A 12216-nucleotide genomic window follows, 5' to 3' on the forward strand; every position below is an offset into this window, starting at 1 on the left:
CTGATGCCAGGGCTCCATCTGTCTGACGGGGGCGCCGGTCCGCACTGCAGCTGGGAGTCCCAAGGGCAACCCGCCTGGGCTTGATGGCTTCCCTGCTGCAACCGAGCACAGGAGGGGGGGGGACACTCCGGGGGGAGGGTCTGGAACTCAAGCACAGGCCCCCCGAGTCTGGAGTTTTAGGGCATCACAAACAACTCTCTCTCTCTCTCTCTCTCTCTCTCTCTCACACACACACACACACACACACACACACACACACACAGAGAGAGAGAGCAGTACCTGGTGGACTCTGGGTGGTGGAACATCTCAGTGGGAGACCGTTCTGCTGTACAAAGACAGGGCTCAGAGGTACCCTTGTGAACCCCAAAGGAAATGAACCGGCCTTGGCCGACCACACGGGAGTCTTCCGGGGCTGCTGCTCTCCTTCTGTGCAGAGAAGGGTCCCGGTGGGGTCTCTCTTGCCCTCGACTGCACACCCTCTGGCCATTGGGCTACCCCGTTGGGCTACCCCGACTCTCTACCAGCACCGTGTGACTCCCCGACAAGCCAACCGGCCCCAGCCCACAGCCCAACAGAAGCAAACCGGGCCTTGGCTGATGCCGCAGCAGAACCCCTGCTCAGCACGCGGTCCGGGCTGTGCTTGCCCCAGGAAGGGGTCGTCCCCAGGCAAGCCTGCCTTTGGGCAAGGAAGCCGGCGCCAGAGGTCCCCGGTGGGGCGGTGTGTGGCTGAGGAGGCCCCGACGGGCCATGCTGAGCGAGGGGCGGCGTGGGGAGGGTTCACGGAGGGAGGCTCGGCTTTGGGGAAGCCGCTCTTTGAAAAGTGTCCTCGCCGAAACGGAGATGATGAGGCTGTTCCCAATTACTAGCACTGGAACACCTATGGAAACAGGACATGCAAACCTAAGGAGATGCCCCCCTCCCACCCCCACCCCAGGAAAGCCACTCTGTCTGCTGGAAGGAGGCTGCTTCCCCGATACGTTGTGGTCATCACAGCTTCACAATGGTGGATGTGTCGGCTGGAACGTGTCTCTTTGGAAGGATGCGGAGACCTCCCGGGAGGAAGAGATTGCGCCTCGTTACCTGCACCAAGAGACAGAGCAGCCCGTCAGGCGCCTCACAGGAAACCCACCACCCACCCCAGTCGAACAGCCAGCTTGGTCCCCTGGAACCCGCCAGGCCACGGAGTCCCTTCAACCCGGCTGCTCTTGGCCCCACAGGAAAACCGGGGTGGGTGGGTGGGTGAAGGTCTCCCAGGGCGAAGTTCAAGGTCCTGAGGAATGGAGAGGCGCCCAGGTGTACAGTCCTGTTTTAGCAAAACCGCTGAGGATCCGGGCCTCTCCTCCTTGGGCGAGCAGCCTGAAATCTCAGCTCCTATCCTGTACACACTGGTCTGCGCTGAACATTTTTTTCCCCAGCAGCTGCAGTAAGCAGGACCCTGCAAGGCCAGGAGAGGGGCACCTCTCTTCCTGTGCAGACTTGGATGCGATTAGAGTGAGGGTGTGGGATTGGGCAGGAAAAATGCTACAAACGGACACCCTCCCCAGTAAAAAGCCAGGTGGGCAGGCTGGCCATGAGGCACCAGCTGAGATGTTGCCGCTTCGCTCCTTGCCAGGGGGAAGAGAGTCCATCTCTAGGAAGACCAAGGCCTTGATTCCTAGACAATAGGTGTCTCAGGCAGATCTTGTGCTCTCCGCCAAACGAATGCCTAGACTTCCAGCAGAAAGAGAGCAGATGCATGACCTGTAAAGACATCTGCACCTCCTACGGTATCAGTTTGCAGGCGTAACCAGGAGGTCGACAAGTCTGCTTTTCAGCTGTTGAGGTCTAGTGTTTATGTTGGCTTAGTGATGGAGAATGCAATTTTTTAGAGGCAGCTCCTTCTACAGATAAACGTTTTTCATCCTTTTCATTGTTTAACAAACAATTGTTATAGTCATATCACATATTACACTTTGAACAGGCTCATTCCTTCTGTTTTGGTAAACTACTCATTTATACATTAAGATTAATTCATTTTAATTTTTCTTAAGATTTTGTATGCCAAGCACACTCTTCCTCTGAAGTATGCCTGGACACACAAAAGCTTATGAAAAATAAAAAACTAGTTAGATTTTTCAGTGCTGCAGAACTTCTGCTTTCTCTTCTGCTACAACAGAGTAGCAGGACTACTTAAATTCTACTGGGATGTCAGAATCACTGGAAACATCTCTTAGAAATACAAAATATTTATTGATACGCGCAAAAGCACCAAAAAAAAAAAAAATGGAAAAGGAGTTTGGTTCAAGCCAGAAGGAAATGTGAATGGGATCTGTGCCATGGGTTCTTTTTAAGGAGAAAGGCCAGATGAAAATATTTAAAATAAATACATAAATAAGTAAAAGTAAAGGAAGCACGTGTTGTTGCTGCATGCTCAGGACAATCGTGATCCCTACAACCCCAAAGGCATGCTTTTGGTTAAAAATCCAGGGGCAAGCCCTCTACTCTCTCTCTGCCAGGTCCGCACGGCAAACCTTTCCCCTTTGACAGAGCTGTAGACACAACACTGGCTACCCACCGCTAGAGATGGGAATGAACCAGTTTGTCCCAGTTCATCCCAGTTCGTTAAGGCAGCAGGCAGTACAGGGGCTGCTGCTCCCCTCCCTGCCTTCTCTGGCTCAATCCGCCCCTCCCCAGTCCCAGCTGGCTTGCTTTTCCCGCCTCCTCGGCTGATCTCCAGGTCACGGGCAAGAGCCCAGACTTCTCTGCCCCGCCCTTTTCTCTGAGTGGCAGGTCAGCCGAGAAGGAGGGGGCAGAGAAGCCTGTGCGCCTGGCCAGGACTGGGAGATCAGTCGAGGAGGGGCAGGAAGCTCACCGGCTGGGCCTGGGGAGGGGCTGGCAGAGCCAGAGGAGGCGGGGCAGGGGGGCACCAGCACCTGCGGTGCCCCCTTGATGAACTGGCATGAACCGGTTCATGCCCATCTCTACCCACCGCCCAAAGCAGGAAGGGAGGGCCTCTAGGCTTACTTGACTTGCTGGCCAGTTCAGGTTCTTCCGTTTAACCTGTAAGAAAACAGAAAGAGAGAGCAAAGGCCGAGAAAGAAGCTGGTCAGAGGCGATCCGGCGGCAGCCACGGTGGCCAGGTCCCCTCCTGTCTCCTTGCGATGGCTGAAGGACCTGCCCTTGAATCAAGCCCTCAGGGTGGCTTCTGGCCAAAGGTGGTTTGAACAAGAAGAGCAAGAAGCAAAGAGCAGCCACAACCCGAAAAGCAACCCGTCAGAGGACGTCCGTCCTGGAAGTCTCAAGCACCGAGGTTCTCTCTCCCCCAACACAATTAATTAATTAATATCCCGCCTATCTGGTCAAGTCAGGACCAATTGGGGGGCAGGTTGCGAAATGAGTCGCTGTGCGAGAGGAATTCCTCCCTGTGCCCGGGCACGGATGGGACTCGTCCTCTACGAAGAGGGCTCTGGGCCCAGCAAGGCAACGATTCTGCTCCAGGCCTCTTGTCTGATTCCCCCAAAAGCGGAATTTATGCCAACGGGAAAAGCCCTTTCATGGAATAACGGGGAGAACCAACGCAGGCAGCAGGGCCGTCCTGCTTGCCTCTTGCCGACCCCTGCCAAACAGAGGGGAGGCGCCGGCTGGGTGCTCACCTCGGTCCTTCCCATTCTGCATCTTGTCTTCTTCCTCTTCACCTCCTTCCTCTCCTCCTTCAAGAGAAAAAGCAGAGGGCTGTGAGGACAAAGGGGGCCTCTGGGCTGGAAGGGAAGCCAGGGCCCTCTGGACTCTGCTCCTAGGGGTGCCCCTACCGTGCGCACCGGACCCTGCTGCAGGGGGGTGGGGGAGGGGGGCACATGCTAATCCTGAAGCTGAACAGCTTAGAGCAGGGGTGGGCCATTAATTTCTATGGGGGGGGGGTCACATGAAAAATCTAAAGTGTGTTCGGGGGCCGAACCAACTTTACTTAAAAATAAAATGAAACAGTGATGTTATGATTGTTTTTATTTTAAACTTGTTAATCTTCACAAATACTAAAGAGGTTTTTTGCAGTATGTTAAAGATAAGCAACTAATCACCTTTAGACAAAAAGCTATAAATGGTTTTGATGTTCAAAACTGTCTGCGGGCTGGACAGGAGCGGCTCGCGGGCCGTATGTGGCCCTCGGGCCACACTTTGCCCAGGTCTGGCTTAGAGCTTCAGCCAGCAAGGAGGACTACGATCCTCCCAGCTAGAATCTGGATCCTGCGGGTCCGGAGAACAGACGGGCCGTCCTGCCAAAGGGACTCTTAGCCAACTTCCTTATTCCTCCTGAGCCGCAAACGAGAGCACCGTGCCAGGGACAGTCTGCTGGACTAGGGCTCAGAGATGGGGATTCAAATCCCTGCCTGGCCACGGAAGCTCAGGCGGGGTGGCAGCAACGAGAAAGCTCTCCTTGACTATCTGGTATATTTTGAAAACTCTAGAGGTGTTTCCATGAGTCCGAAGCGCCTCGACAGCAAAGAACCACCGCCGATGACAGAAAACGGCCACCAAGTCTCCCTGCAGAGAAACACCTGCAGCACACCCAGCTCTTGGGGGGGGGGCCTCCCTTGCCACGTAGGGGTGTGGGCGGATGCCTAGCTGGGAGGGGCAGGACGAGACGACCCATCAAGCCGAGGGGCTGGAAGGAGGCTCGGGAAGACCAGAGAAAACAGTCCCTGAAGGAAGGAAGGAAGGAAGGAAGGAAGGAAGGAAGGAAGGAAGGAAGGAAGGAAGGAAGGAAGGGAAGGGAAGGGAAGGGAAGGGAAGGAAGGATGGCTGGAAGGACTCCTGAGTCCCTCTGCCTTCTGAAGTGGGCTGAGGAGAGCCTGGCTTCAGCTGGCTTCCCTGACGCTTTTTCCCAGCTGTATGGGCTTCATGGCCTGCAGGCAAAACCGACTTGGGAGCCAGGCTCAGCAAGGTCATGGGGGTGGTGGTGGGGAGGAAGCCCACTCAGGACAGCGCTGCTTTGCTCCTAAAGCACCTGGCCGGTGGATCCTGCCTCCAGCTGCTTCCTTTGGCTTACACCAGCGAGAGGCCCCCGGACCTTTTCCGGGGTCCCCCCAGCCTGCATCTCAGTCACAGGAGGAGGCTGGAGTTTACTTCCTCTTCCATCTCCCTTGCAAAGCAGACGGCGCAGCGGCTGCAGGCAGGAGAAGGCCAGCTTGTCACAACTTACAATTGTGTTATGGCCCTAGACTTTGCACAGACCTGGGTGGGGTGGGGGGAACACTTTGCCAAGATGACCCCACCCAAAGGGTCCACCCACCCCCCCAGCTGCCTCTTTCAGGTCTCTCTCGTTTGCCAAGGAGGTAATGGTGGAAATGCTCCGAGCACCTGACATGGAAAAAGAAGACCAAGAAGCTCTGATTCCCATTATGATCCCAATTCCAAACTGCAAGGTCAGAAGGGAGACAAGGCTGTTGTCTTGCCTGGGGGGCAAACGGGGTGGAGGGGTCGGGCGTCTGGATCTGCCTCCCTGCGGATTGGGGAGGGGGGCTGCATCTATTCCACACTTACCACTCCGGCACCCCTGGATTCACCTTCTATCTACACCCTCTTCCCCAGAATTTAAATAATGGCCCCCAAAAAAGCCTATCAGCCCACTTCCCCCCTCGCATTAATGCCTCTGTGGGGCACAATCATCTTTGGGGGAAAACCTCCCCCCCCCGTCTTGTTTTAAGCCCAAGGGGGTCTTGGCAGCAGACCTGCATTTTGCCCACTTCTGATCCCTGGTTGGGGGTCTTCTCTGGGGTTGCTGGGGGTGGGGGTGGGAAGAAACACAGACTTTCCTACGCCTTGGCTCAGTTGGCCGCCGCCGCCTGCCCGCCTGCAGTCCACTCGGTCTTTGGGCAGACGGGGCACCTGTCCCAAGCCAGTGGCCCCAGGCCCTGACCTTTGGCCACCTCCCGCCCCCCCTCCCGCCTACCTGAATGGAGCTCCTTCACCAGGGAGGACATTGTGTTGGTAATGGAATCGGCTGCTACCAGCAGGTCGTTGCGCAGGTTTCGTCGGCTTCCTGGGGAGAAAGCGGGAGAGGAAGGCATAGGGAGGGAGAACGGGGCAGGCAAGCAGCTTTTAAAACCCACCGGCGGGTGCAAGGGGCCGCCTCCCCCAGCGATGGGGAGTCTGATGGTGGGACCCTAACCCATTACTCTCCATCCGTTCCATTCCTGGGAATCGGATCCCCACCCCCGAGGAGAGGCTGCGGCGGTGGGCCGGGGCAAGCGCACCAGCCTCTCCCCAGGGCTGCGGGGAGGAGCCGGCCATGTCTCCTAGTCTCAAAGCCTGCCTGGTCTCCATCCCAGCTGGCCGCACACCTCTTGGTTGAAACCATGTGGCCAGTGAGATCCACACCGAGCAGGAAGGAGCCCAAGGCTCAGAGGAAGGCCTCCGTTTCCAGAAAAGACGACAGGGCCCCATTGGGGGCTTGCCCTCACACCTCTTCCTCCTCCTCCTCCTCCTCCAAGTTGCTCCAAAGGGCACGTTCTCCCGTTACGCAGGAGGGCCCTTCCTCAACTCCCTCGGAGCCCGCTTGGGAGAGCAGGCCAACTCTCCGTCTGCTTGCTCCTCTCTGGCCCACAGAGTGTGGCCATTAATGAATGCCAACTGTACTAACTGGCTTAAGCAAGGAATGAGTAACTGTGGAGGAAAGCAAAGGACGTCTCTGAAGGTCTTTCCTCACTTCTGCCTTTCTGGCCTCTGGGCATCCAGGTGGAGGGGGGGCAGGAACAGGTGGCAAGGAAAAACGCCCCACGTCTCCTGCAGCCGAGGGCACTCGAGGGCAGCAGCTTCAACATCAGGACCACGCAAAAAAGCAGGAAGGGATGCCTTTGTGGCATCTCAGGAAACCGAGATGCTCCCCATTCCAGTGTCGACCGAAGCCTCTGCCGAGGACTCAAGCGTCCAACTGACCATTCCCGGCCCCACATCGTCTCCTCCGCTTCCTACTATGATGACCCGTGCTGCTGCATCCTGGCTGTTGGGATGGGTGAGGAGATCCCGGGATAAGAGGAAGGGTGAGCCAAGGTTTGGGTAGAGTGTGACCCGAGCACTAAAACACCAACAACATTGGACCAACGACGTTTTGGGCTGAAACCCCACTGGTACCCCCACCAGGCCTGAGTCACTGGATCGACAGGACTGACTAAATGGGTGACTCTTTGCCTTTGAGCAGGTCCTTTAATGGGTCTACGGGAGCGAGGACTAGCCCTTGAGGTGGCCTCCCCGTCTCCTGGCCAGGTCCAGAAGATGCCAAGGGGTTTGGCGTGGCTGCGGCAGCGGTCCTGGGGCTCCCCGTTGCCTCACCTCGTGCAAAGGCTTCCTGAACATCCCCACCAACACCAGCGAGGGAATCTTGGGGCCCGTGCGTTGGGGTGGAGCCAGCAGAAGTGGACCGGACTGGCATGGGCATCGAGCGGCTGCTCCCGTGGGTGGGGGACGTGGGTGGCGAACTGGCGGCCTGGGCCTGCAGATAAAGAAGGAAACAGGGAGGCCAGCTGAGTCTCTGGAGCCTTCAGCGGCTTTTCCAAAAGAGAAAAGGGGACGACGTTCAGGACCCTCCTTCCTCCCACAGGCTTCACGCACAGCGACAGCAGCCGTTCGCCAGAAAAGGAGATCATCTATGACATGTACGTGCAGCTGGGAAGGAAGGAAGGAAGGAAGGAAGGAAGGAAGGGAGGGAGGGAGGAAAATATAGAAAGATAGAAGGAAGGAAAATACAGAAATATAGAAGGGAGGGAGGAAAATATAGAGAGATGGAAGGAAGGGACCCCTAAAAACCTTGGCTCTTGACGAAGCTACCTTACCTCCGGCTGGCGGTTTTGTCCCCCAGCACAGGCTGAGCTGCCGCAGCTGCCCTGCCAGGTAAAGGCCTGCCTATGGACTGGAAAGCCTCCCAGCAGCTGGACCTTGAACCCTATGCCTACAAAGGCTCTTAGTGCTTAGCAAAAGCACTGGAAAAGCAAGTTGACTTTGGTGACCTGGAAGCAGACAGCCGAAACTTCAGCAGACTTGAAATGATGGTGAAAAATCACGAGGGAGAAGGGTTGGAAGTTACACAGTCCATTCCCTGGAGGGGTCGGAGGGCCTGTTTGGGGCCAGTTCCTTTCAGGAAGACGCTGCTGAGAAGGGCCGTCCTCCACCGCTTCTGTACTAACCCAAGAAGGGATACCATTTAAACCTAAAATCTTTTGGACAGAGCATGGCATGACAGTTGCCACAGAGGCGCAAAAGCAACAACCACATGGCAACACAGTAAAGCTAGTCACTGTGCATCAGGCAGGACACAGTAGTCAGCTGCTAGCCATACCATTAAAAAAAGGGGGGGGGATCCAACAGAGACCTCTGGAAGGGGACACCAGGCGTAGGGGGGGGGCTGTGTGGTGGCTGCATGAGGGAACAGGGCCCTGGGCATGAGCAGCACTTATAACAGGTGGGAGGAGTAGCTCTGACTCCCCCCCCCCAGTTCTCTCGCTCTCTCTGAGATAAATATGCGCACTCTGTGCAGAGAAGAAATCTCCCATGGCAGAAGAGTGAGCTGTCATTGCCTAAAACTCAAAGGACTTGGGAGTCACCCAGTTAAATGGAGCAGCCGATAAATGGGTTGTGTTTCTTCCCATTCTTCCTCACCTACTGTATGCCCTGCCCCAAACCGAACAGCCCTGAATGAAGCCACCACTCGGAGCCCACGCAGGGGGAAATCCTTACAAGCTGCCTCCCGCCTTCCTCCCTCTGACCTCCTGGCCCCTGGACAGCCCTAAAGCAGCAAACCAGAATAACTCGGGAGAGGCTGCGTCCTCAGGTAGCAGAGTCTGCTCCGAGGGTGAAAGCGGAGAGGAGCTCACTCTGAATGGAAAGTCACGACTGACTGTGCTCGGGCCTCGGCCGCTCACCCCAACCCTTCCCTGCGCTCTGAGCGGCGGGATGCGTGGCTTCCAGCAACCAAGGCCTAAAAGGAAGAGGGAGACTTCCAAGGGGAGACGGGGTGGAGAGCCTCACGCAGGAGTTGCAAGAGACAGTTTTCTATATCATCAAGAAACTGCATACTGTGGACGGAAGTTCTAAGGAAAAAGAGGAATTTGGACTTGTTGGTCCAGACGAGAAAAGGGAAGCAGGATGGCTGGAAGCGGGTGTGTGGTAAAAAAAACCAAAAAACTGTACACATGAAGGAAACATTCCTGCATGGCAGCCACAGACTGTACCTACCTAGGATGCCCCCCTGCTTGCTTATGCCCACCCACAGCCCACCAGGAAGATGCTCGACAAGCAGGATGACCCAGGAAGAGATGGCGGGCTTCGCCTGGCGTGGCAACGTTGCTCCCATCACTCTTACTGAAGGACTGATCAACCATCAGGGAAGAGTCAGGGGTGTGTGTATGTGTGTGTGTGAGAGAGAGAGTATAGGGTGAAAAGAGGCCTCTTGATACCTTTCTCTTAGGTTTCAAATGAATGAAAGCAATAATAATACTAACGAATAGTGTTTGAACCAAAGGTTTGGTGGATGGTCTCCTTGTCAGTAGTTTGGCTGGGGTCCCTCTCCCCAGGATATAAAGAACACAAATCCCTCAGGGAACACCTGTGGCACAAGGAGTCTGAACCAGAGACTGATGGAACGCCGGCCTCACCAAAGACACCCCCCCCCTCGTCCGACCCCACAACTCTTGGGACACCGAGTCCCAAACTGACCGAGGGGCCTGGGTGGGGCCCCTTGTCTGGCTGAATGAAGTGAAATTGGGGGGCAGCCGCCCTTCTCGGGGCAGCGGAGGACAGGAGGGCCTGGCGTGCTCTGGGCCATGGGGTCACGAAGCGCCGGACACGACTTCATGACTCAACAACGACCCTCCTCGGGGTTCTATGAGACTGAACTGAGGCACAACAGAGAGCAACACGCACAAATGTTGCATGGCCCTCTCCCTCTTTCCCTTCAGAGGATGAGGGTTCTCCTCACCCACCAGGAGGGTCCCGGGGACTTCCATGTTCACTCTAAATCTCCCATACCGTCTAATTTTGGCACCCAGAGGGACCACGAACCCAGAGGCCCCGACCTTTCGGTCTTTTCCTGCTCTGAGCCAAGCCAGGAGCGGGGGGGGAGCTTCAACCGAGGAGGGGAAGGGGTGTTGCCCCCCCCGTCCCTGCCCGACCAGGCAGCCCCCACCAAGCCGCCCACGGCCTCTCCTCCTCCGAGGCCTTCGGTCTGTGCTGAGGCTGCCGCCCACCTCTTTCAGCGGCGGGAAGACACGCACATGGTGGCCGACGCACCCGCCCGGCATCAGAGGGGTTCGTCTCCTCTCCCCCCCATCCCACCCTGACAGATCAAGAGCGCTGAAGAACCCAAACGCTTCACTTGTCCCCCCCAATATAGGGGGACCCCCCCGAACTTTGTCTTGGGTTCCTGCTTGTGGAGAGCCTGGCTGCATTTTCTTCCTGCTGCCACTCTTGAAGAATCCTCACGGGACAAGGTCCCCTGGCACGACCGGATGGGCCGAGCGCCACCCAAGCGCCTCCTTCGGGTTCTGCCACCTCCCACCACCATCACCACCCCTGGGGGGCCGCTCAGGGCCCTGGCTCAGTCTGCCTGCCATGGGGCTGTGCTGGGGCGAGGCCGAGGCCCCTTCCCCACCTCTGTGTCGTCCCCCCCACCCAATTGGCTGTGTGGCGGCAGACCCTGCTCGTGTGTCTCTCTCACATGCTCTGCTTACGCACGGCCGGCCGGGGCGAAGCGCTCACAGCTGTCTATGGCTGAATGCTTGTGACTAATACCGTAATTGCCCCATTAAAAATTTACAGCCCTTCCTGCACATCCTCCCTTGTTCAGCTTGTGTCGTGTCATCATCCTCCGGCCCCTCTCTCTCCTCCGTCTTAGTTTTTAGAAGCCACCCCCTACCTTTGAACTACATCGGCTACTATGGAAACCGTGCCGTCACACGCAGGGAAGGATGGTGGTGGCGGGTGGTGCCATGGGGTTGGGGGGGGGCGGGCGGGCGAGGAGCATAACTTGAGGAATGCCACCGGCGAGGCCAGGAGGGTGGCCTTGGAAGGCCCTCCTCAAGCGGGCGCACGGCAGGCACCTCTTCCCTATGCCCTCGCGGGCAACCCCATGTGCCATGGGTGCGTGGAGGCGAAGAAGGTGTTACTCCTTTCCCCAGCCTCCAATTGAGCTCTAAGCCTGCAAGAGTTTTTGAGGGGTTGATCAGGAACTGGATCCTACCCCATCCCATGCATCTTCTGTCTGGGCAGGGGTTGCACCCTCCGCAGCTCCAGGAACGCCCAGCATCCTGATCAGAGACGGAGGTCCGTGTTCCAGAAACGGAAAGGCACTCTCTGCGTGCTTTGTCCTTCTCTGGAATTGTGTCTCTCTCTCTCTCTCTCTCTCTCTCTCTCTCTCTCTCTCACACACACACACACACACACACACACACACAGACAGAGCTTTTTTCTGGGCCTCCGTTATAAATCATTATCATCATCATCATCATCATCTTAGAACTGTTGAGCTGGAGAGGACCCTATGGATCACCCCCCCCCCACGTCCAGCCCCGTCGAGGAGACACCAAGGGGGAATCAAACTCCCAACCTCTGGCTCCACAGCTGGATGGTCAACGAGGGGAAAGCCAGAGGAGTCCTTCCGTGCGCTGCTGCCGACCCCCACATCCCCGAGCACGTCTCCAGCGGGACAATAGCTGAGCGCCAAAGGCGCCTCGCTCTGCGGGGATCCCGTTCTGAAGCTCAACTCTCATCTGCCAGGCTCGGAGGACTGCCTGCCGGGCTCCTTGGACTGATCCTGCATCCTGCGCTTTCCCTCCGGGGCTGGCCCAGAAGCCTCAGGAGACCCAGGCGAAGCAGAAAGGGTCGGTCGCAGGAGGCCACCCTCCTGTCCTGGGTGTAGGAAGAGGCAGGCCCTCCTTGCCCTGCCAAGGGAAAACCTGTCAGCCTTCCCACCTTGTTTCTCCATAACCCAAAAGGGAAGCACCCCTCTGCAAGAAACTTCACCCCACACAGTCACCGACAGCCGTTCCACAGCAGCATCAAAGTGGAAAGTCCACAATATCGCAGTGAAAAGGGGAGTCCTGCACAGACAGACAGCACCCGCAAGGACAGGGATGGGGACAGGGCCGCTAGTTTCACCAGCCGCTGGCTGGGCCCTTCGGCCCCCTGGGAGCCTTGCCCACCCCCGGCCGGGGAGAGGCTCCTGCCCGCCCAGGGTCCTCCCCCACCACA

The 12216-nt window shown here is 57.1% G+C and overlaps 1 protein-coding gene across 4 annotated transcripts in view; it reads right to left on the reverse strand.

Annotated features, from left to right (window-relative positions):
• Window positions 1-798: 798 nt before the first annotated feature.
• DTNB (dystrobrevin beta) overlaps window positions 799-12216 on the reverse strand; it is a 122718-nt gene continuing 111300 nt past the window's right edge. For 3 of the 4 annotated variants that reach the window (XM_072985678.2, XM_072985674.2, XM_072985671.2), the window contains 5 exons: window positions 7306-7465; window positions 5927-6016; window positions 3633-3689; window positions 3004-3039; window positions 799-1080 (listed from right to left, as the gene is read on the reverse strand). In XM_072985678.2, the coding sequence (XP_072841779.2) occupies window positions 3035-3039; window positions 3633-3689; window positions 5927-6016; window positions 7306-7465 (312 nt within the window). In that variant the 3' untranslated portion in view covers window positions 799-1080; window positions 3004-3034. Of the gene's footprint in view, window positions 1081-3003; window positions 3040-3632; window positions 3690-5926; window positions 6017-7305; window positions 7466-12216 lie in introns of those variants that run through there. The other variant, XR_012082415.2, reaches the window with a different exon arrangement.

Source organism: Pogona vitticeps, chromosome 1 (genome assembly GCF_051106095.1).
Source record: "Pogona vitticeps strain Pit_001003342236 chromosome 1, PviZW2.1, whole genome shotgun sequence".
NCBI classification, from domain to species: Eukaryota; Metazoa; Chordata; class Lepidosauria; order Squamata; family Agamidae; genus Pogona; species Pogona vitticeps.